The sequence below is a fragment of the Protopterus annectens genome, chromosome 16.part0, assembly GCF_019279795.1.
Source record: "Protopterus annectens isolate FY-2018-M chromosome 16.part0, PAN1.0, whole genome shotgun sequence".
NCBI lineage: Eukaryota > Metazoa > Chordata > Ceratodontiformes > Protopteridae > Protopterus > Protopterus annectens.
Genome location: NC_056750.1, coordinates 313,729,885 through 313,754,318, shown reverse-complemented (window position 1 = coordinate 313,754,318; position 24,434 = coordinate 313,729,885). Strand labels below are relative to the sequence as shown.

General features: G+C 36.1%; 1 protein-coding gene across 1 annotated transcript in view; it reads right to left on the bottom strand.

Annotated features, from left to right (window-relative positions):
• The window catches only part of LOC122790589 (potassium channel subfamily T member 1), a 1,237,971-nt gene that overhangs the window by 797,877 nt on the left and 415,660 nt on the right, over window positions 1-24,434 (bottom strand). The window contains exon 11 of the mRNA XM_044058115.1: window positions 9,650-9,814. Coding sequence (XP_043914050.1) covers window positions 9,650-9,814 — 165 coding nt within the window. The remainder of the gene's footprint in view (window positions 1-9,649; window positions 9,815-24,434) is intronic.

Here is a 24,434-nt window from a genome sequence, read left to right as displayed (position 1 = left end):
ACGTTTAAGTCTCTTAAATTGAGCTTGAGGAATGTTTGTGATAATATGGCTAGGATGGTTACTATCAGCTTGCAACAGAGAATTTTTTGTAAAAGGCTTCCAGTATAAATCTGTAATCACTGTACCATCCTTAGCTTTCGTAACCATAACATCCAAAAATTCCACGTTGTGGCTATTTTCCCACTGAACTGAATACCATACCTATTACCATTGAGAAAAGCCACAAACTTATACCATCTGTCCAATGCTCTTTGCCATACTACCCAACAATCATCCAGGTACCTAAGCCACATCAATAATTCTGCCTTAAACTCATGATGTTGATAAATGACTTGTACTTCCACAAACTCCATGAACCAGTCTGCATATATGGGTGTAAATGTTGCACCCATTGCTGTACCTTTGATCTGCAGATACCATTCTGTCCCATACCTAAAAGAGTTGTGTTCCAGCACCATCCCTAACAAAGTTAATAAAAATTCTTGTTCACTGGGTCGATAATAATTCGAAACCTCAAACCAGTATTTCACTGCTGCTATTCCTCCCCAATGTGGGATACTCGTATAAAGTGCCTGGACATCCAATGTGCCCATATAGGCATGAGACGGAATTTGTAAATCATCCATTAGCAGTAAGAATTGGTTGGTATCCCTAATCCTAGCACACACATATATTAATAGAGGTTTCAATTTGGACTCTAAATACACTGACAAAGGTTCTATCAAGGACCCTCGCCCAGCTACAATGGGACCTCCTGGAGGTGAAATAACCAATTTATGTATCTTGTGTACTAGATAAAAATATTGGGGCAGTGGATCAATAACAGTCAACTGTTGTTCTAGGTCCATATAATAGTCTCAGCCTCCTTGGCTCTCTTTAAAAACCTGTCTATGTGTTGTTTAAATACTGTGGTAGGATCCATAGGAAGATGACAATTAGATATCACATCCGTAAGATGTCTATTAACTTCTTGTTCATACTCCTCCTTACCCAGGATACAATGGCACCCCCTTATCAACTTTTCTAATAACTAATCTATCATTTTTCTGCCAATGTCATGTTTTGTTTGAAATTCTTAAAAATGTTACTCTGATTCAATTGTAAATCCTGTAACACCCGTTCCTCAAAGATTTTAACCACCCCATAATAAGGTGGCTGAAAATCTGATTTCCTAAATTTAAACCTGTCAGGTGAGTCCATAGTCTGGGGTCTGTGAGCAAAGTAATATTTTAAATTTAACTTGCAACAAAAAAAAATTAAATCCTTCACCAATTCTAAAAAAGACACGTAACCAGCTGGTACAAAGCCCAAACCTTTACTAAGCACTCTATATTCCAATTCTGAAAGGTCATACTGAGTCAGATTCATCACTAGTTGGTTCTCTGATTCCTGTGTATCATTGGAAACATGAAACCCATCTATCCATTGTTGATCATTTTGCTGAACATACCCTCCGTTAATTCGACTATGGTGCTTTCTGGCCCCTCGCCTAAAGAGCCTCTAGATCTCTTGGACATAGGGGAAGTTAATGCTATCAGTTCACCTCCCTCTGTCTCAGTGTCTGTAATTGAATAACCTGATGACACATCAGACGCACTAGAATTGTCTTGAATTTTTCTACTCAATATAGACCTAGGCCTTTTCCTTTTTGGTCTGAAGGACCCTTTGTTAACCCTTCTGAGAATCTCACTGCCCTCTTAACTTTTTTTCCATGAATAAGCCTGGTCATTTTGATAATCATTTGAGTCCCTTTGAAATTTTTTTGACTTCCTGTCTAACAATTCTTTTTCCATTTTTTACATACACAGCATATCTATCACTATAAGCTGCATCTTGAGAATATTTAACTGTATCTTCATAAGCTTGATTCAGCTTCATTACCATAACTGCATGTTGCTGTTCATAATATTCTATTAGTAGCTGAATGAACATGTTTGATGCCATCAACTGTACTTGTCTCCGTTTGCTAATAAACTGTTGGTTGTTTGCCCCCATCCCTGGTTCTATATAGACCCTAAGGCCTCTAGGGGCTATTCTAGCCGTGGAATAAGCTTTTAATAGTTTTCTATGTCAAACATTAGCACATACTTTTTTAGTAATTTTTGTCAATTGTGTGAACTGTGACTCCAAATTCATTTTAACACAACCCATTTGTGATGTTTCTGTGCCCCTTCCTACATTAAAAGATGTTAAATCATCATTGTTCGTGGCTAGACTGTCCAGGAAAGATTTTAAATGCTGTGCTTTGGCCATGATTTTTCTATAAAGAATATTTAATATACTCCTAAGAACCCTCTTGTGTGGCTCAATATACTCAGGTCTACATCAAATAATGTAATAATGTCACCCAATTAAACTTATTTATGGTTTAAAAGATAATTATGGGGTGGTTAAAATTTTTGAGGAACGGGTGTTACAGGATTTACAATTGAATCAGAGTAACATTTTTAAGAATTTCAAGCAAAACATGACATTGGCAGAAAAACAAGCATTAGAAAATTTGCAGAAAAATGATAGATTAGTTATTAGGAAAGCTGATAAGGGGGTGCCATTGTATCCTGGGTAAGGAGGAGTATGAATAAGAAGTTAATAGACATCTTACGGATGTGATTTCTAATTGTCATCTTCCTATAGATCCTACCACAGTATTTAAACAAGGCATAGACAGGTTTTTAAAGAGAGCCAAGGAGGCTGAGATTATTATATGGACCTAGAACAACAGTTGACTGTTATTGATCCACTGCCCCAATATTTTTATCTAGTACACAAGATACATAAATTGGTTATTTCACCTCAAGGACGTCCCATTGTAGCTGGGCGAGGGTCCTTGATAGAACCTTTGTCAGTGTATTTAGAGTCCAGACTTGAAACCTCTATTGATATGTGTGTCAGCTAGGATTAGGGATACCAACTAATTCTTACTGCTAATGGATGATTTACAAAGTCCGTCTTATGCCTTTATGGGCACATTAGATGTCCAGGCACTTTATACGAGTATCCCACATTGGGGAGGAATAGCAGCAGTGAAATACTGGTTTGAGGTTTCGAATTATTATCGACCCAGTGAACAAGAATTTTTATTAACTTTGTTAGGGATGGTGCTGGAACACAACTCTTTTAGGTATAGGACAGAATGGTATCTGCAGATCAAAGGTACAGCAATGGGTACAACATTTACACCCATATATGCAGATTGGTTCATTTGGTTTGTGGAAGTACAAGTCATTTATCAACATCATGAGTTTAAGGCAGAATTATTGATGTGGCATAGGTACCTGAATGATTGTTCAGTAGTATGGCAAGGAAAATTGGACAGATGGTATAAGTTTGTGGCTTTTCTCAATGGTAATAGATATGGTATTCAGTTCAGTGGGAAAATAGATAGCCACAACATGGAATTTTTGGATGTTATGGTTACTAAAGCTAAGGAGGATACAGTGATTATGGATTTATACCGGAAGCCTTTCACAAAAAATTCTCTGTTACGAGCTGATAGCAACCATCCTAGCCATATTATCGCAAACATTCCTCAAGCTCAATTTAAGAGACTTAAACATATATGTAGTAGACCAGAGGATTTCCAGCTACAGGCCCAACAGCTGAAGTCCAAGTTCTTGGCCCGAGGATATAAAGCTAGAGAAGTTGATTTAGCTATGCACGTGACCAATTCAACATCAAGATCACAGTTGTTAGAGACCAATGAGTCTCTACAAAAAGATAATATGCAGGTCATCAGGTTCATCAATAAGTTTGGTAGTAATACCTTTAAAATTAGAGATACAATTGAGCAATATTGGCATATTTTGAAGACTGATATGTTTTTGGGTCCATTATTAGATAGTCAGTATCGGTTTGGATACAGGTGAGGTAAAACCATAGGCGAACATCTGGATGATTTCAAGAAAAGTAACAAACCCACATTCTTTAAAATGGATGCTAGGATAGTTGGTAGTACTTTTTGTTGACATTGTATCTACTGTAAAGTGTTTCTAAAACCAAGTCATTTGCTTCAAATAATACAACAAAGTTTTATGATATAAGACACTTAATCACCTGCACTAGTGAGTGGGTGGTATACATGGTAGTTTGCCAATGTGGCTCCTTCTATGCGGGACAGACTTCTTTAAGTTTGAAGCAGCAAACTGCATTGCATATTAGTGACATTAATTGCAATAGGTCACGTAGTGCTTTATACAAACATACACTGATACATGCTGGGGCCCACTTTGTATTCCTGGGTATTGATAAGGTAGCAAGGAATGGATTAATTATAGCACGGAAACATAGGATTTTGACACAAAAAGAAAGAATGTGGATACTGTATTTGGGTGCACTATTCAAACCCGGATTAAATGATCATTGGTAGCTGATTTCAGTTTAGAACTATGGATCATGAAACTTGAGATAGTTGATAATTGTGGGTGGACTGTGACATACACGATTCACATGATTATTGTTTATTTTGTATTTATATTAAGGGTTTAAAGATTTATAAAATGTATTTTTTTTGGAGTTTGTGTAGTGTGATGTTACTTTAAGTGCCCTATATATGAATTGTATAAAACAGGGCTCTTCCTTCTGGAAGTATACACTGATGACACCAGCAGGCGAAGCCTAGGTTTATTGGATGTGGCAGATTGATCGGCCATTAAAGACTATATGGAGCTTACTTGTGTGTCCTGATATTTTTATTTTACCCATCTGGGTGGATTTATAGTGTTCTAGTGCTGGATTTTTTTTTGTTGGATGGATGTATCCCGGCACTTTCTATACCGAGCATCAGATTCTTGTAGGTGAAGATGGTATATATATATATATATATATATATATATATATATACACACACACACACATATATATATATATATATATATATATATATATATACACACACACACACACACACACACACACACACACATATATATATATATATATACACATATATATATATATATATATATATATATATACGTATATATACATAGAGCCAGAGAGAGAGAGTTACTGTGGTGGCACCACCAGGCTTCTGTCAACAGGTAAGCCAACCAGGCAGACAGAGGCAGGGTAGCCTGTCATCACCTCATAGAATTTGGAGACCAATGAGGAGTATTTGGGAATTACAGTAGCATTTGGGAAGGTTTATATGAATTTAGAAACACCAAACCAGAGTACTGCAGCCTGGCTCTTTAAACTGGTATTCCTGAGTTTCCAGGTGATTGTGCTTGAGTTGTTGCTTGCACTGTTTAATGGAACACCAACACCAAAATGGCAAAAGTCATTGGAAGTCCAGAGGAATCTGGACTGTGTATCTACTGATCAGTTCATGAAGGAGATAGAAACTGGGAAAGGTCAGGGCAATTATCTCTGATGTGAAAGTCCTGTGGAATGTTTGCATTTTGTAGAGAAAGCTCTGGTAGCAGGGAAAATGAAAGTTTCTTGTGTTGCACTGGAGAAGCTTTAGTAACTAAGTGTTGCTTCACAACTGACTCAGTGAGATACATTTAAATATTTTTTATATTGGAATAATATGGACTGTAACTCATAACCTAAGTGGCAGGTTAGTGTGGGGAAAGGCAGCATTGTAATATAACACTCTATGACTTCAGTCATGAAGATAAAACCCAGATATACTACATAACAGCCTGTAACGCTGTGTGCCTGTTCAAGATGGAGTCACAAATGGGACAAATGGGGTGAACTTTTTGTTTATTTGCAAATATTTTTTGCTGTCAGTCTTTATTGGTTATGTTCCCGACAAAGTTAAGTCTATTTTACAATAAAATTACCTATTCTGATATATATATATATATATATATATATATATATATATGTATTGATATATTTACATATTATTTTTGGTCTATAACATAAACAGCACCAGCAACAATTCTGTATGAGAATCAGGACATAAAAGTGCTGAGAAATGTGATCAGTGAGGTGTAAGTGCATTCTCTTATGATTTCACCACTGGTAAGGAAGCCAGTAAATCATTAGGAAAATGTTTTACTGTGTTATATAATGTTAAACTTTCTATATGGAAATGGTTAAATGTTATAAAAACTACTACTGGACATTATGGAAATGTACATTTGAAACTCCCTAGAATATGTTGAAGAAACTATTTTAAAGAGTAATAAATAGAAATCATAATATAAAATGTCCTGCATGTTTTTGTCCTTCCTTTGTAAAAATGTGCAAATATCAAGTGATGTGGTTTGATGAATCACTGGAAAATGTTTTGTACAGATACAGATAGTTGAATAAATGCCAATATTTCTAGACTGAGCATTAAAAAGTATAAAACAAATTGCTTCCACTGTAATAAAGTGTGCGGGATGAAGGCCGGATGTTGAGGTGATAGCGAGTAGAAAGAGTGTTTGCTGATTGATTAGTTACTCATGGGATTGGTTATGTGAGGTACAAATTTAAGTGAAGACTGGCATCCTGATGTTGATATATATATATATATATATATATATTTTTTTTTTTTTTTTTTTTTCTTTCTAGTGCAATATATGATTGCAGTCACTTAATCCTAGTGGACACAGCATAATGACTGGAGACTATGAAAACAAAATGACTAAGGCATAATGGGAAATGGCAATTTGCTTTAGTGACACTAAATTACATTATTTTCTGGGCATTTGTGTCTGCATGTGACACTGCTAACTTCTTGATGTAATAACTTCAAGAAAGATTGCTTGTGACTGTAATGCAACAACAAAACTTGATAAGGCAATTTCAAGTGAATGATTTAAAGGCAAAATCAACAAATAAAGTAAAAATAAAGTGGTAGCACCCTAATCAGTTAACTTGAAGTGCAAAAAAATAAAATAAACCAGGATAAAGCAGGATTGGAGCTTTGAGAAAATGAACCAGAGACAATATGTAGTAAGGGAGTTTACTCGTGCAATACTGGTTTGCTGAGTGAGAAAGTACTTAAGTAGGTTGCACAACAGACATTAGCAATGAAAGAAGGGAGGGAGGGACTTTAAACATCAGATTGGAAGATTGGGAAAAATTCAAACTGCAGCTCAAGTTCTGAGGTTAGAATTTCAGAAACATTTTGCTTAATGCCTTAGTTGGGGGGCAGACTCAAAGAACAAGGGGAAAACTAGTAGCAGAGTAAACAAAAAGGCACTGTAATGCAACTTAATGGAGGCATATCTACCTATAAAAAGTACTGAAGCACAAATCCTGGACCAGAATTCACAATACTGCCACTACTGTGATCCCACCACAGATTAAGACATCAGTTTACTGGAAAACAACTTTAAGCAGGTATATGTCGCTAAAAAAGTACTGAAGCACAAATTCTGGAGCAGAATTCACAATACTGCTACTACTGCAATACCACCACAGATTAAGACACCAGATTATTGGAATATAACTTTAAGCAGGTATATGTAGCTATAAAAAAGTACTGAAGCACAGACCATGGAATAAAATTTGCAATATTTCCACTTCTGCAAACCATCACAGACTAAGGCACCAGAACATGCAGAAATTTACGAGTAACACTGTAATAAATAACTAAATGAGGCTCAGATCTAGTAGCAGATCAAAGTCCTGTCACAACTGTGAAAGATGCTACAAGTTTGTCCAGACTGGGTTCATAATACAAAAAGTTACCTTTTAGATGTAATTCTACTAATGGTAGTAGAACTGCAGTATAATATATAAACTATGCTAAAATCTTGCAGTAATGCACAATCTTCATACAACTGCAAATGAAGCTACAAGACTAAGGTCCAAGAACAAATTAAGAAAAAAATGCAAACATATAAATGGACAAAAAACAGAAAAGTACAAAAAACTTCCACCACACAGATCACTATAAGTGCAATTTAATATATTTAAGCAGAATTTAAATGAAAAGCTTTTTTAATTCCCTTTCGATGAAAAGTCTGTATCTCATACCTCTCAGAGTCTTTAACAAAAAGTAATGCCTTGCTTATGCTTTAAGCATGTCAGATCCCATTAAAGGTACTTCCCTTCCATGGTGTAGGCTTACATCCTTTTATTACTTCCATAGTGCCAGGATTACTTCTGAAATGTGAGAAAAATCATGACTTTTCTTTGGGTAACTTTCAAACTGAATCTGGGTGGCTTTGCACAGCTCCATGTTGTACTTATCCTATCCGGTCATGAAGCAACCTGCATTTCTCTAACTGTGAACAAACCTCTTTACCTTTATTAACAAACCTCTTTACCTTTATTAACTATTACTGTTTGGACATTCATTTGACATTTTGTATTGGATTATTTTTGTTGCCACACTACTGTTGTTTATGCAAATATGCTTTATTTTGTTTGCTTTTAAAATTCTCTACAAACATGTTAAGCAGATAAATTAAAATCTCTATACTTTTTACACAGCATCATGCTTGTGAAATCATAACATACATCTCAAAGGAACCAATTGCAAAAGACTTACTCTCAGTGTAAGTGACTTACTTTTGTGTATTATGTGTGTCTAAATGAATACTCTGTGTGCCCAAACAAAAGCTTCAGGTGTTACCTATTTATTGGCCAATGATTTGTTTCTGTATTACTGCAGCCAGGTGTCTTCTTTCAGAATTACTATTTACCAACTGCCAGGAATCTGTGTTTGGATGGATTATTTAAGCATTGCTTAAAAATAAAAATTAAAATAAATAAAATAAACTTCTGTAAACTTACTAAAGGGCTATCCTTTTATCACTAAAGGTAGCGGTGGGTCTTGACCTTTCCTTTTCAGTGACACCTCATTAGGACCCTATGTTTCTGATGCATCACCAGAAATTTTGTAGATCTAATGCTCATAAAGTACATAGACCAATAATATTACACAAGGTCCCCTTACTTCTTAACATGTCTAGTTCTCTTTTTGCTACCTCTATCAGAATACAATACTTCAAATAATTTTGTATTTTGAAAATGACTGCAGCTTGTAACCTGCTATTGCATACATTTTGTTCTGCAAAATCAAGCCAGTTTTCAGTAGTTCTGCATTTTAAATGCACAATTTTAGTATTTAAAATCCTAAATAAATGGCCACTCAGACTTCCAAAATACATAAGTGTAGAAAAATTTTCAAAGATTCTCAAAAATATGATACCTGTGAGTTTTTAAGTGGCATTTCCCCATGTTCTAAAAACATGAAAATTTAGCATATGAATGAGGCATGAAGCAACTTTTCAGACAGCAATTATTTGTTTTACATGTGTTACTCATGAGACTAGCTCTTAGAAGATAATTTTAAAACTTTACCAAACAAAACAAAAACAAAAAAAAAAAACAAAAAACAAAAACAAACAAAATAATATCATCTAGTTATGCCCAAAAAGATTTGCATTTAGATAACCTTTCATCATTTCATAAACATTTATATTATTACATTTCTTTCCTCTGTCATGCATCCATCCCAAACCTGTTTTTCGGATTTTAGCACATCATATCAGCAATGACAATCCACGTTTCCTTACATCCAGAAATGTATATCTATAGCATGCAAATACATCATTGTCATGTCTGTGTACTAATACACCAGTGCTTTAGCAATCCTTCTAGAATATACATGTAAGATGAGAGCATTACGAGATGCCAGGATGTCCAGAACCTATAGGGAGAGCATACAAAGGTTTCAGAAAACATGGAGTCTTACCTGAAGCCGAGGATGAGCATAGAACTCATTGAGAAAATCCATAAGTAGATCTATTTTCAGGAAGCTTACGCAAAGCACTACATGCTTCTCAGTCTGTGCACGATGACGACTATAATTTCCACCGGACTTTTGCCTCTCCATCCACAAGTACACTAACTCTTCAAACTGTAAAAGAAATCACTGCTTAGACTAAGTAAAAACTTAATAAAAGCAAGGGAAGACTTTGGCAATAATTCTGTTATGAAATACAGCAACTCTTCAGGAAGAACAAAGATGATGTAAAATATCGTGTTTTGGGGCAGCCAATGATACTGCATGTGTAAATCTTTTATGGCCATAACAATAGATGTTACTGATAAATAAGGTAATTATGGATGTCTTAAATCATTATTATACCATTGCTACAAATACAATACTATCTTCATTTTGGAAGACTCTTTTATACAGAATACTGAAGTCAAATTCACACAAGAATCATACATTCAACTTTTTCAATCAAGTACGCTTGTAAATTAATTGAATTGACTTCAGGACACAATGAAGTATATAGAAATTCAGTTTATTTGACCTAATGTTATATAATCTTAGAAGCTTCAGAATTTTGAAAATAGCACTAAATGATAATTTTAGGCAGAGTTCACTTGATGGACTAGCCAACTTAATAAACTTCAATCTGTATTGTATCAAGGAAACACTGCTGAATGCCAGAAAACTTAACACTCAGATATCTAAACTGTTGCCTTTCTTAACCTGGAGAACATCAGTGTGTGCTTAATTAGAGAAGTCTAGTTCCATTGCAGTGATAGCAATCTCTGCATTCCAAGGTACACCACCTGTCATTCATTCGGATTCACTAGCAACTATGGGAAATACCGGTATTTATTCATAATTCCATTTTCTCCCCAGGTTTCACATCACACAAATCTGGAACTGGTTGAAGTCCTAGTTACAGTCAATGAACTTAATTACGACATTAAAGCTATTTACAGATCTTCTTCTATGATTTCTTCTGAGGTATATTTTCAGTGAATGCATGAAACTATAACGCAATGGGATCATCCTTAATTACTCTGACAGGAGATTCCAAAGACATGATTAGTGGAATACAAAGGCGCACCTCCCTGATGTATCAAGCCATTTAAAAACCTTTGACAGTTTGTGGCTAAAAGAGCAATGAGTGCAACCAAACAGAACCAGAACCAGATGAAAAGTTCCATAAGATATTCAGACCCAAAGATGTGAAGGACCAAATAACATCAAACAAGATCTTTTTTCCATGTGATGCAAAACTTAATAGATAACCAGTTCAGTCTTTGCAGCACTGGCATAACATGGTGATATCTGCTTACTCCAGTAAGTAGCCATGTAACAGAGTTCTGCACAAGCTGAATTAAGTTATGCTCAACATCTGGTAGTCCCAGACACAGGGCATTACAGTAGTCTATACATGAATGGGATGAATGTATGCACAAATGTGGACCAAGCCTCAGAAGGAAAAAGATGCCTAAGCAGTAGTATGTCCTAGGAAGGTAACAGGAGGATTGGATGGCGGTGAAACCTGGTCCTTGAAGAATTAGTTGTCAAAGATCGCACCATGATTCTGTACCTTAAGACACAAACTCCAGCTTGTCACCACTATAACTGGTGTTCAGCGACAAAACTGTAGCAGGGGATCGGGGAGTCATCTTGATGGTACTGAGCATCAAACAATTCTGTTTCATCCATTTGTGGATTCCTTCCAAGCCCAAGGCAAGTTCATTCAGAGCCACTGTTGAATTCTGCATAAAGGATGAGTATACCTGAATATTATCAGCATAACAGTGTAATGTTAGGCATCTATCTCCCTAGCAGAAAACATACATGATAAGAAACATGGGATCAAGACAGAGCTCTGCTAAATCCCACATATGAGAGGGTAGGGTGAGGAGGAATTAACTCCAGACACTTCCACTGAACATAACCAGTAAAATATGCAGCAAACCACTGTTATACAATGCCAGAGACGGCAGAAATGCCACAGTCATGGGTGAAATGATTAAGTAAGCTGTCACGCTCAGCTGTGTCAAATGCACTATGTGGTAGACAGGTCGATAATTTTGAAATTAAGATATAATACACACATCACTTTCAAATTCTGGCTAGAACTATCCAACCTTTTTGATAAGTATGGAACAGATGCTTTGTAAAACATGATATACTAATAATGGAAAACAAATGAGAAGAATATTATAATGAAATAGGAATATTTATTATTATATATAAAAGGACACAATCTGCATATGTATAGTTATATCAGATAGTTATGTTCCATTTATATTTATTTTTCAGTTTAAAAACCTTTGTTAAACTGTTCTTACCAATTAGTAGAATTTGTAATTATATAAGTTTGTTAAAAATGTTATTGCCAATCATTAAATAAAAGAAAGAAAGAAAAAGAAAATGAAATTAAATGAGGTTCTGCCTGTCATCATGTTTCAACAGACTGATAGCATAATTTTTATGGTTATAGAGACTGGTTAGTCTATTGATAAGTACAACCCTGCTGATTTTTTATTTTATCTGCCAAAGGTCCAGCATGACTTCTGATTTTTTCTTCAGGTCCTTGCTAAGAAAGAAAAATCTTGAGTAGACATGTCTTTTGTTGACATACAAAATTTGTTAATGCTTTCTTTCTTACATTAACATAACTGATGCAAGTTCTGCTGCACACCACAAACACTACCTGTAGCATAAAAAGTATGTTTTGAAATCCATTTTCAGGAGAAATGTAAAACCTTTATCTAAACTAGTAACCTGTTTGAAACCCTTGGTATCTAAATGAGTGGTGAGGGACATAGACAATACTTGGTACTAATTTCTTTGTAACAGTTTCTTTGGACACCCAACTGCTGCTCATCTCGTTTCTTTCTTTTCTCTTTTCTTCTGAAACCTTGTTAACTTTTTTTAGAGGAGAGAAAATTCCTTGAGTGTTTAAAGTTGTATTTCTGTAATTTCAATTAATAGTTGCTATGACCAGTATGAGATTCCAAATAAAAATATTAAAACTGATATTAAATTAAATATAACAGCCTAGTCCCCCTAAACTATGTACTTTTTTTGGAACTTTGTATCTTATACAAAAAAAATTGAAAGGTCTTTATGAAAAAAAATCAAATGCTTCAGTGCAGGTAATAATGCAGAGTCACTTATAGATCATATCAGCCCAGCTCCCTCTTTTGCCAAAAGGCTTCATTCCCATAAGATCTACCCCTTTTGAATTATCCCAAGTTTTATGAGTGCAAACTCTTATTGAATGTTTGTGCCTAGCTACTCTAATATTGAATAATTTCTTCTTTATGTTTGTTATAAAACCTAATTGTATGTTATTAAGTCTGTTCATGTTTGTGCTGTAAGACTCTAGTTACATTTTATATTTTTTACTGTCCATCTCAATACTGACATCAATATATTCAATACATGACATCGTTTTATTGAAATTAGAATTGGTGCATCTGCAATAAAGTGAAAAATCAATGCCACAATACCAAATCTAGGTATTGTTGCAACAGTACTTATACATAAAAAGCTGAAAGCAAAAAGCATGACAACTATCAAGCAACAGGCAAAGCCCTGTTGAGCTTATGAAAATGATTATCTTCAAATAAAATTACTGCCTCCTTCCCTACATTGCAAAAATGTCTCACCTTACCACAATTATACAATTTGATTTTCTTATCTGTATATTCTTAAGCAATTAAAACTCTATGGTAGGTCCTTTGGTTATTTTTACCTATACTCATCATTCAAATGAAGTTCCTTTTCCAACCTCAACAATACAACTTCTTACTCAGCCCCCTATCAAAACAAGCACTATCTTCTCTGATACCCTCTGACCCTTGCATACCCCCCTGCAGTCTTAAGAGGCAAATTCCTTTTCCTTAGGCACCCACTATTCAAAAATCTTCTCCCATTCCCTAATAACTTCATCCTGACATTTGTGGATTGTTTTATATGACCAAATCATATGAATGTCACCAGCTGTTACTTCTCCAGCAATTCCCTTCTTCCATGCCAGAAAAAGCAGATATCTGCAAGGGTATCCTAAGCCACCTGTGTAGCCACCTTATATCATGACACTCACTACAGGCAGCACCTTCATAGCTTCATAGATTCATATATTAGTACTAGGCTAACTGCCCCACTGCCCCATGTGGGCCATTTTAGGCCTAGTCAATTACCCCATATGAGAATGAAACTCTGTACCTTGTGTATGTAAGGTAAACAGCTTAACCATTATATGTGCCAAATTTAAATCACTCTCTCCATTTGTGCTTAGAAAATATAATTCTGCCCTTTTCTTCCCACCTCAATTGTAACTTTTCCATTTCCCTTCCACAGCTATGCATTATCATCATATTATATACTTGAGAGGTGGTAAAACTCCTGTCTTACCCGCCCAAAAATATTGTGATCTTGTCAATGGGGGCTCTGTCCCTCATACCCTTATCAGCCTCTAATGTCCTTAACTAAGATATGACAGCCTCAATCTGTTGATCAAATTGTTGCCAAGTCCTCTTTTGGTAGACCATGTTTGGACTTAAAAAAGTTTCACTCATGTAGTAGTATTAAAGTCTCTGTCTACTTGATTTACCAAACTTCCTATGTCTTTTTTTGTTTTGTTTTTCTTGGATAGGGGAGTTTCTAATTAACTGGAATTTAATTCAGGCTGTCCAGCCTTTCCACAAAACAGGTTTACCTGAAATTCTAATATTATGATTATTCCACAGCCCGGTGCAATGAACTCACATTGACACCCCTTTGGGACCCATTCAAATTCCTGAAAAATAGTCTAAGGGGATTAAGTCTCACATCTCCTTACAAATTATTACTGAGGCCTACATTAGACACAGAATTACACCAATTCTGATTCACTACTACTTGCAGATGCAAAAACATAAAGCTCAAAATTTGACACCCCCCACCTCCTGCCTTCCTCAGGAGCCTCAACCTACCATTAGTAATCCTTGTCCCTTTACTATTCTAAATAAACTTATCACACACAGCATGAATACCTGGATCCATTTGAGATCCTTACCTCTTGGTGGTAAATGCCTACTTACACATATCACCTTTGGAAAAATCATCATTGGAATTAAATCTATTCTGCTAACTAAAGTACAGACCTTATTAAACCATATACTCAACAAAGAAGATACCTGTTGAAAAAACACTGAATAATTACCTACAATTATCTTTTTCTGTCCTTGTCTCTCTCTGATTCAGTCATCTTCAGACTCAGATAATCAGAATCAACATTCCTAGCAATTTTATGATCCCCTGGCAAACTGATCCCTGTTCCAACTCTAATCTGAATTGATTTATTCCAAGTGCATTAAGGCCTACTACATCCTTAGACTCAACAAAAATCTTAACCAACTCAGGTAAAATCAAACCCAGCTATTTGATGCCAGCATTCAATTGTCAACAAACATATAAAAATACAGCTGGAGTAAAAAGTAAAAATAAAAATACACTAATTTGATGTGCTAACATCTCCATAGCTGAAATGAAGAGGATGGGTGAAAGAAGGCATGCTGTCTGGCACCTCTGCTTAGAGTTATTGACTAAGTCAAATTCCCATTAATCAATAACCAAGCTTTAGCATTCCTATACAGAGCTGCAACATAGTTAAAAAAAGCTTTGGTCCACCTCTGCCTCTAAGACCCAAAGCATAAAGGTCCACTCCAGCATATCTTTTTAATATTGGAAAGGAAGACCCCTGCATTGTACCATCCCTCCTTATCAACAATCACCAATTTCTCTCAGGAGAGTGCCTTTAACAGTTCTTCTGCAATTAGGACTTACCAGCTTGCACATCATCTTTTGCAATATTTTGGCTAAAATTGCACATTATTTTATTTTACTTTTGTTGACCGGGATAGTCCGACTCGAGTAATGTCCATTTTCAGCGGAGGCCGGGGAGAAAAGCTCCAAGACAAACAACAAGTTTAACAGTATTAATAAAAGGGACAATCAGCCACGTACGTATTGAATTATTCAAAGATAGAGGATCAATTCAATGGTTGGATAAGTTACATAGAGAAGGTGGCTTAATACAATCATTCATAAAACAAAATAACAGAGTAAAGATTAAGTTAGGCAGGCTTGTTACAGTGGCAAAGCCATTTTAGATGATTAGTAAATGAGTTTGGCAATTTCCCAGTTGTGGCATTATTATTAATTAAATAACTTCTCCAAACTGTTAACAAACAAGACTCAGAAAAGCCTACACAAATCTGCTGGAAAACCATCATTGCCCAAGGTTTTCCCTGATTTAAGGGCATTGATTGCCTCACTAATTTCTTTGACAGAAACTTCCCTATCCAATGCCACTTTTTCTTCTTGATTCAATGTGACAATCATCTACCTAAACACGTTTCACTCGCAAAGTTGCACTTTATGTTCCTTCTCAATGTATATAATTCAGAAGAGAATTTGCAGAAAACATTCTGAATATCATTCAGGTCCCAGTCAAGTTTTTCTTCTCTATCTAGAGCTGAAAAAATGTCTGCCCTTCATCTATCTTTCACTTTCACAGCCAGACATTTCACAACCTTGCTCCTTTATTCTGTAAATGAATCCTATGTTGTTTGACCACTGTGGTCTCCTACTCCTCTACAGACACCTGTGGCTGTTCTATCTTTAAGTCTAAATCATGAGTGCTCTCTTCCCTCGACTTTCTTTAGCTAGACGACCTTTTCATTTCCCTTTGAGCTTCCCACAAGTCCTGTTCCCATTCCATAATCTGCCTTCTGGTCTCAGTTCCATAAGGTGACCTCAAAATACACATTTAATAGCATCTCATTAATGCTGAAGGTTGTGTGGACTTCTAAACACCATTCTTTCTGGTTCAAGATCTCTTTCAATAACCTTTTCACCTCTACAAACCTCTGTTCACCATAACAGCAATAAGGCTTCTATTTCCACATGGCAGATCTAGCCAACCATTGATGAAGTCTTAATATTAAAATCACATTTGCATGATCAGAGAGGCATCTTTCTCCTCTCTCCACTACTTTTACTTGTTCTACTGTCATACTTCTCAAAATATCTAACTTGCTAGCTTGCTAGTGACAGTCTCTAGAAAAGATATAGCCCTCTGATAAGGAGTGCGAAAGTCTTCATATGTCTATCCAGCCTTCCTCTTACTTTCAACATGATACAACCTGACTTGCTCAAGTTTTCCTTTCTTTATACCCAAATTTCTATCAAGTTCCCAATAAATTACCAAATTACAAACACCCCCACTAGCTGCCATTTACAAAGTGTCAGCACTTCTTGCCAGTTTTGATACTAATTATTTGGTCTGTAAAGTGCCCCCATTTTCAGTTCCTGTCCTTTGATGTCTATTATCCACCTACCATGCTCATCTTCCCTTAGCACTTTCAACCTCAAATTCAAATTCCTTTCTGGTAAAATAAGTACACCTTTTTGCACCTTTTACAGTAATACTACAATCCAAGAGCTCCAGATCCCTCCCACCCTCCCTCCCAATTTAATTGCCTCTTGAGCTTGCTTCTAATCTTACCTGTTTTAATCGAGTACAAATCACCACTACTTTACAAGTAATAATCTTGACCAATGCATATTCCCCACCCCTATGACAATGGCTTATCCCTAGACATTCCACCTTTCTCCCCCACCTAGGCTATATTTGTCATGACCCTTGGATACATATGGGATCTATGCCTGGATCTAGGCAAAGGTAGTTCCAAGAGATAGGTACCTAAATAAATGCAGGCAGAACACAAGGATGCTCTACAGCCCTTAAAGTCATGTCCACTGAATGTACTAAGGATACCCACAGAAATTCCTGGTCAGTATACCTACCAACAAGACACTACCCCTCCCTCTTCTCCACTACTAATAAGAAATGCAAGCTGAACAAAGCTAGACACTTAAAAATAAGCACCTCAGATGCACAAGTATAAACCTACATATCCCCTGTAAATAACTGAACAGAATAAAGGGGTATTTATGCCATAAGACCAATAGACAGAATCTGTAAACTCCATCATTGCTAGCAATCAACCCATAATTCTAAATAATCGGTGTAAAGATATGATATGAAAAATAAACTAAATGTTCTATAAAGAGATATAAACAGAAGAACTTAATCTGGCTATCCAAATACAATTTGATAACCAGTCCTTAAACATTTCTGCATTTTTTTACTTTAGATTCACTACTTTCTACGTTAAAGTTGACTTTAGTAAGAAAAAAGTCTTTACGGTACAAAGTTCTTTAGAAGACAATTCCAAGTCTGATATAGTTGAGCAAGTAAGACTGTCCTGAAAAAAAGACAGCTGCTGAGCGAGTCTGCTTCCTCTCCTCACACTGCAGTTATTAACAGACTCATCCCTCCCTCTATTTGATGAAACATTGAGATTACCCACATCTTCTGCATTACTCAGTGTCTTCAGTCTCCTTGCACTGTGATGTAAGCACATCCAGAGTCATTGCAATGGGTTCAAGGATCTTCTTCTGCCCCTCTAAACCCACATTGTGGGGCATTCAGCCTGTTAGCAATCAGGTCCTGGTACTGCTTTAGGAAATCATAGAACTGCTGTCAGGAGAAGAAGCACTATCTATGGTTGTACACCACCTTCACCACCAAAAACATATGGAAATACAACCCAAGAAATAAGGGCTTTACATTTCAACTCCTTCCTTTTTTAGATACACAATTTTGTAAAAGTCTTGATAAGCTGAGATAACATTACCTTCTACCTAGTATTGACAAGTTTAAACAACATTACTGTCCACCTGAACCCAATGTAGAAGGTAAGTATTTTTAATATTCACTCCTCAGCAGTGCGGAAATTTGAGGAACAATTTCTTTGGCCTACAAAATAAATCTAATCCACTTCTCAATCCATATCAGTAGGTAGATTAAGCCCTTGTAAGAAATTTTTGTTGAAAAAGTCCAAAGGTTTATTATCCTGTATAGATTCTGCAATGCCTGACAATGAGGGTCTATATTATAAAGTTGAACAACCAAAATGTCAACTTACCTTTCATCAACACCTAAACGTTGAAGCTGCACTTCATCGAATGGCCAAATCATTGATTTCTTTCCAAGGGAAAGAAATTGGTTGGTTGTTCTGTTACATCTGCCCTTTTCTTGACTGTAGTGCAATCTCGGAGAGTTAGTATATTTAGTTAGGGGTGTGTGAGTGGCACAGCCCCCCACATTGGGGGGTGAGGGTGGCAAAGCCGCCCCCCCCCACTTAAAAGTATTTATTTTAATGTGGTGTCCGTTGTTGGCCTAATGAAAGAAATCAGTGATTTGGGGTTTCAATGAAGTGCAGCTTTGACATTTTGGTGTCGATATTTTGGTTGTTCGACTTTATAATATAGACCAGACAATGAGAAGTTCCCTCTTTGTCTGTTCTCAAGATAATTTAGCTTTAATAAGAAAGAAACCTTATAACTTAGACTTTGAAATTGTTCACATTGTGATTTAATTAAATCATATTTGCAACTTATCTTATGAAACCAGTCTTGCAAATCCATAATTACGAGCGAGATTGATGCTAACATTTTTAAAACGTATGACAGTATTTGTTTTTCTGATCCATCTTTTGCCAACTTTGACAATGTCCCTTTGCAAGCCTTTTCAATAGTAGCTTACATATTTTCTATTTGCTGAAATTAGGCAGGATTATAGACTCTCAACAGAAAAGGGCTTGCAGAGTGGAGCAAACTCATTCCCTCACTCCTCCATTTTGGGCTGCCAGCCATACCCTCTCCATTTTTCATCTTTGTAGCATTTAAATCTGTAAATCAAATATCCTCTTTTCAGTCTGTAGTAAACTGAATATAGCTTTGATGTTTTCAGCCTTTCAGTGAGAACTTCCTTTGTATAGTATTTTTGTATTGTTTTTAATTTATTAACTTTTCACATTGAGTAAATAGATAAAACTAGAGCAATATTTGATAAATTAACTATCTATTGCTACAAACAATGGGATCAATAATCTATTATTCCTTGTGATTACTGTTATGGCATTAACCTCTGTCTCAAAATGTAATATTCCTTTCACTACCACTTCTGAATCTTTATATCTTTCTGTACTTTTCAGTATATTTCCATTTATGCATACAGGGAGCCTCTGATATGCAATGCAGCACATTTACTACTGTTAAACTAAACATAAAATGTTGTTCTACAAATGCATATAACACTTCTATTTGCAGCTTCTTCTAATCATTAGTTGAAGTCACCACAGTGCCGATCTTGGTATAATTGCCAAAAATCTGAATACAGTAAAGATCAGAGACTGGTATTGTTGCCATATGTCCATTAAAATGCCAGTCTTAAGATAGATCCTTGAGGGAATCCTCTGTCTACTATAAAATATTTGATATGCTATCTTTGATCTACACACAGGATTCATTACAATTTAACCAGTGCAGGTTCCATTTTATAAAATACCCATTTATGTGCTGGCTTTTCGTTACTTGAACTATCACATGTGGGAAGGAAATGAAACCTTCTGCTATGTCTAAGTATATTATATTGATGGCTATCTTATGATCCATGGCCTCTTATTACAGTCCTGTGAAAGTTCACTAGGTTCATGCCACATGATCTACTACACAAAACCTGATTACCTTATGTCCCTACCTGCTGCATAACAAGGAAACACTTTCAGTAGTACTCTGTTGAACACCCACTATACAGGTAAGGCTTAATGGTCTATGTCTTTTTGGCTCAGCAGAATTATATATAGTGCACAACAGTAACCTTTTTCAGATTTCTGGAACAAATCCACTGTCCAATAGTTTCTCAAATACAAATGGTAAATTGGGTACTATACATCTACTTATATTTATTTCAAAGAGTATCAGCTGTGATTTTCTTAACTGATTCAAGGATTAGTTTCAGTATTATAAAGGGAAATTGTGCCAAACTAATATTTATCAGTCAACTGTTTAGCAAAATATTTTTCAAATGCATCCGCTATTACTGTTGCATCTTTGGTTAGCATAGTGTTTACTTTTGGGTAAATAAGTGCTTTCTAGCATTTGATATAAGTCAACTTCCACCATGGAACACTTTGGTTATACAGGATATCTTACCTGGCAGAAAAATGCATTCAATTATTAGGCTGTCTAATTTTAAATACACTCTGCCTCAATTTTCTCAGCTGATGAGCATACTTGTTCATACTTCCAGTTCCATGTCATCAATTTTCTCAAGTCATTAAAATTAGCTTTATAATTCAGTCTTGATAGTTTTTCTTTCTTGGGGGTGGCCGCAGTAGTGGAGCGGTTAGCAGTGCCACCTCACAGCAAGAGGCTTTCCGGTTCGATCCTCGGCTAGGGTGCCTTCTATGCGGAGTCTGCATGTCCTGTCTGTGGTCACGTGGGTTTCCTTCGGGTGCTCCGGTTTCCTCCCACATCCCAAAGACATGCTGTAGGTGGATTGGTCAGTCTACATTGGTCCTAGGCATGACTGTGTGTGTGTGTGCCTTCCGTGGAAGGTTGGGTGCCAGGCTGGCAACTCGACACCGTAAAAACTCCCCTGCCAATCATGAGCGGACAGGTGATCTGCTGTGGCAACCCCTAACCAGGAAAAGTCGAAAGAAGAAGAAGAAGAAGAAGAATAGCTTTTCTTTCTTCTTCAGCTTTTTGATGCTTAAAGTAACTGACCATGTTGTACTTTTGTGGTCTGAGGAGCCTAAAGTAGGTTGGGAATATATTGCTTACTTCATCCAGACTATTACACCATCTAGCACTGAAATTATCATAATGTGTTTAACCTTTGTTTAAGAGAAGTGTTTACAGTCTTTGGTCACTTTCCTAGGGGAACTAAAGACCTATCTTACCAGTAAGGCACTTTTGTCTCCAGATAATATATTCTGAATTCATATCATGGTACTCAGAAATTCACTAATGAAATCCTCGATTCCTGCGGTTTTGATTTAGCCTGCTATAAAAATACTACTAATGTACTGTGTTACTGTGCTAACATCAACCTAATGGCCAGCATTTCTGCTGAGGCACTAATTAGTAAAAGTGCAGATTGTAATTTCTGGCTAATGTGTACCATTTTAGCCCCCCACTCCATTTATCCTTTCTTTAGATGCGGTACCCTACATACATTTTATGTTAACTGGAAGTGGTTCTCACTGTACTGTGTCTCAGTTAGTGTTCCGGAATATCTATGTATTCTTCAAGTAATTTGCTTTTTGGGTTTAATAGATTTTTATTTAAGCACCTTACATTACATAGAAAGAACCTAATACTGGTATGCATGGTTGGTGGTCTCTATGTAGTCTGATTGTGTTTCTAAATAATTAGTCATTTTTTGTGACCAATATTTTATTATCCACGTGACTTAAGTGCAATCTACATCCTACTATCGGTATGTTTATAAAGATTTACCAGATAGATATATATATTTATTACCATTCCTGAATGCTAATCTTGTCACCTCACTATTTCAATCACCTTTTCAGTGATATAACCTGGATGTCCTGCAGACGGCAGTGCATCAGGGAGTATAACATTAAAGCATCATTCTTTACCAAACATAATCATTTATCCTATGCCAGATATAAACTCATTCTTTAAATTTCTTCTAAAACATTTGGTGCTACAGTGATCACCTCTTTGCATCTTGGATCAGTGGTGTTTAATATTTTTTTAATTGTTTCATTTATACCTCACAAAGTGGAGCCTCTGAATTATACAGCTGTGAGCAGGGCAGATTTCAAAGGAGTTGTTCTCAGTGTAAGTCTGCCATGATTCCAACAAGCTTGCTCTCAGTGTAAGTGAATTACTTTGATATAATCTATAAAAATGCTTACACCAGGGCCCAGATATCAATAGACTTTCTCTGAGTATAAGTGGTCACTACGAACAAGACCTTTGGAATTTGGCCCCTGCTCTCTCGTTATTCTTGGTAAAACATTTTGCACACCTTTCAGTACTGAATCTCCAGTTACTATCACTTCATTTCTATCCATATTTGTTTTCAGTTTATTGATATTTTTGATATTACCTTCTAAAGACCATATTTTGAGAATTCCATCATTAGCAATTAAAAGAAAAAAATGCTGTAACTGAAGGAAGTTAAAACCAAAAAAGCCACTCAAAAAAACACCAAAAATCACTTTCATTAAGGAAGAAATTAGCGTAACCACACTTTATTTGCCGCTTTCATCCTCACAGGACTTCATCAGAATCAAGGAAACACTAAAACCATTAGTATAAAAAGCCAAATCCTAGCAATCAAAACCAAGAATTAATTAAACCATTGAGCCATTGATTATTTAAAGTGGAATACCACTAAATCATTCACATTTCTGCAATTTGAGTCTTTTGACTTTTAAAAAACACTTAATATTAAATATTAATAACATCATTAAGACCTGTATTGCATCTACTCTGAGCTTAAGCTGCCACAAGGTCTCTCTCTGTTCTAATTTATTTTTTTATAATCTTCCCCCCTCATTCCAATTAAATTGACTCAATAACAGTAAAAATAAATTTCTTGACTGTCAAACAAAACTTGGAATTTCTGAAAAGGGTATTTGATTCCTTTTTAGCTTTTAATACATAAATATGTTCCTGTATTCTTACTTTTAAACTCCTGGTCATCATGCCCACATAGCAGGCACTACAAGTGGGGCAAATACTAACATAAGCTACCCCTTTAGATTTGCATGTATAAACCCTAGAAATTGTAATTGTAATATCAAAATGCTCTAAACTTAAGAAAAGCCATTCAAAAATATATATACACACTGAGAAATCACCATAGGTAAAACTGCCCTACAGTTTGTAGCATGCTACAGACCACCCTCTCAACTCTCAGGACCCCACACAGCCCTTCACTGAAGACACTGGAGAGTATGAATGTCTCCAAACACCATCATATTAAAGTGACCTACAAACACACAAACACTGACTGAGAACACAACAATCCCCAACACCCCCTGCCCAAAGGTTCCTGGAGTTCATAACTCAAAAAATGCTATGGAACAACTAGTCACCATTCCCACAGAAGGAGAAAATAACCTAATCATCACCATCACAAAAACAAAATGTTCCACAAATGACCCCACAGTATAACCCTCATTGGTGAGAATCCACCAATAGATTAATCTCCACATCCTCCCATCCTCAGCAAACAAAAGAGCAAAAGAAAAGAACTTCAAAAGCAAACACACAACTTCACTTCTTTTCAAGACCTCAGTGGGTATCCCTCAAGGCCCCACAACCCACGAAAAACCAACCCTTACACATGCCTTACCCTTACCAATACCAATAAAAAATGCTCCTTTCCACCAAGGCAAATAATCCAAATATCAAAGGCAGGAACCAAAGGCAGGCGCCAGAGCAGTGACCTACGCCAACAAACAAAAACTACAGCAAAGGAAGCACACTACTAGAAGAGAAGGCATCTCCAATCCATAAAAGCAAAAAATCTAAGGCTAACTAAAAGAAACTCCAACATAAAAAAAAAAGACAATCATAAGGCACAAAAAATAAATGACACTGAAAGAAAAACCATAAGGCCTTCTTTAGCTAATCATAGAAACCTGGGTGGAAAATCCCAGATATGCCACAGAAATTAGTCCAAAATGACACGGTCAAAAAAACTGAACCTGAGACACATTGGGCCATTACAGGTTCAGTGCCAGTAGGCACTCAGCCCCCCTCCCCCCCTTCTCCAAAAAATCTCCATCCAAGCCCAAAAGATGAGCCAGTCTCTCTCTGCGAAAAATGAAAC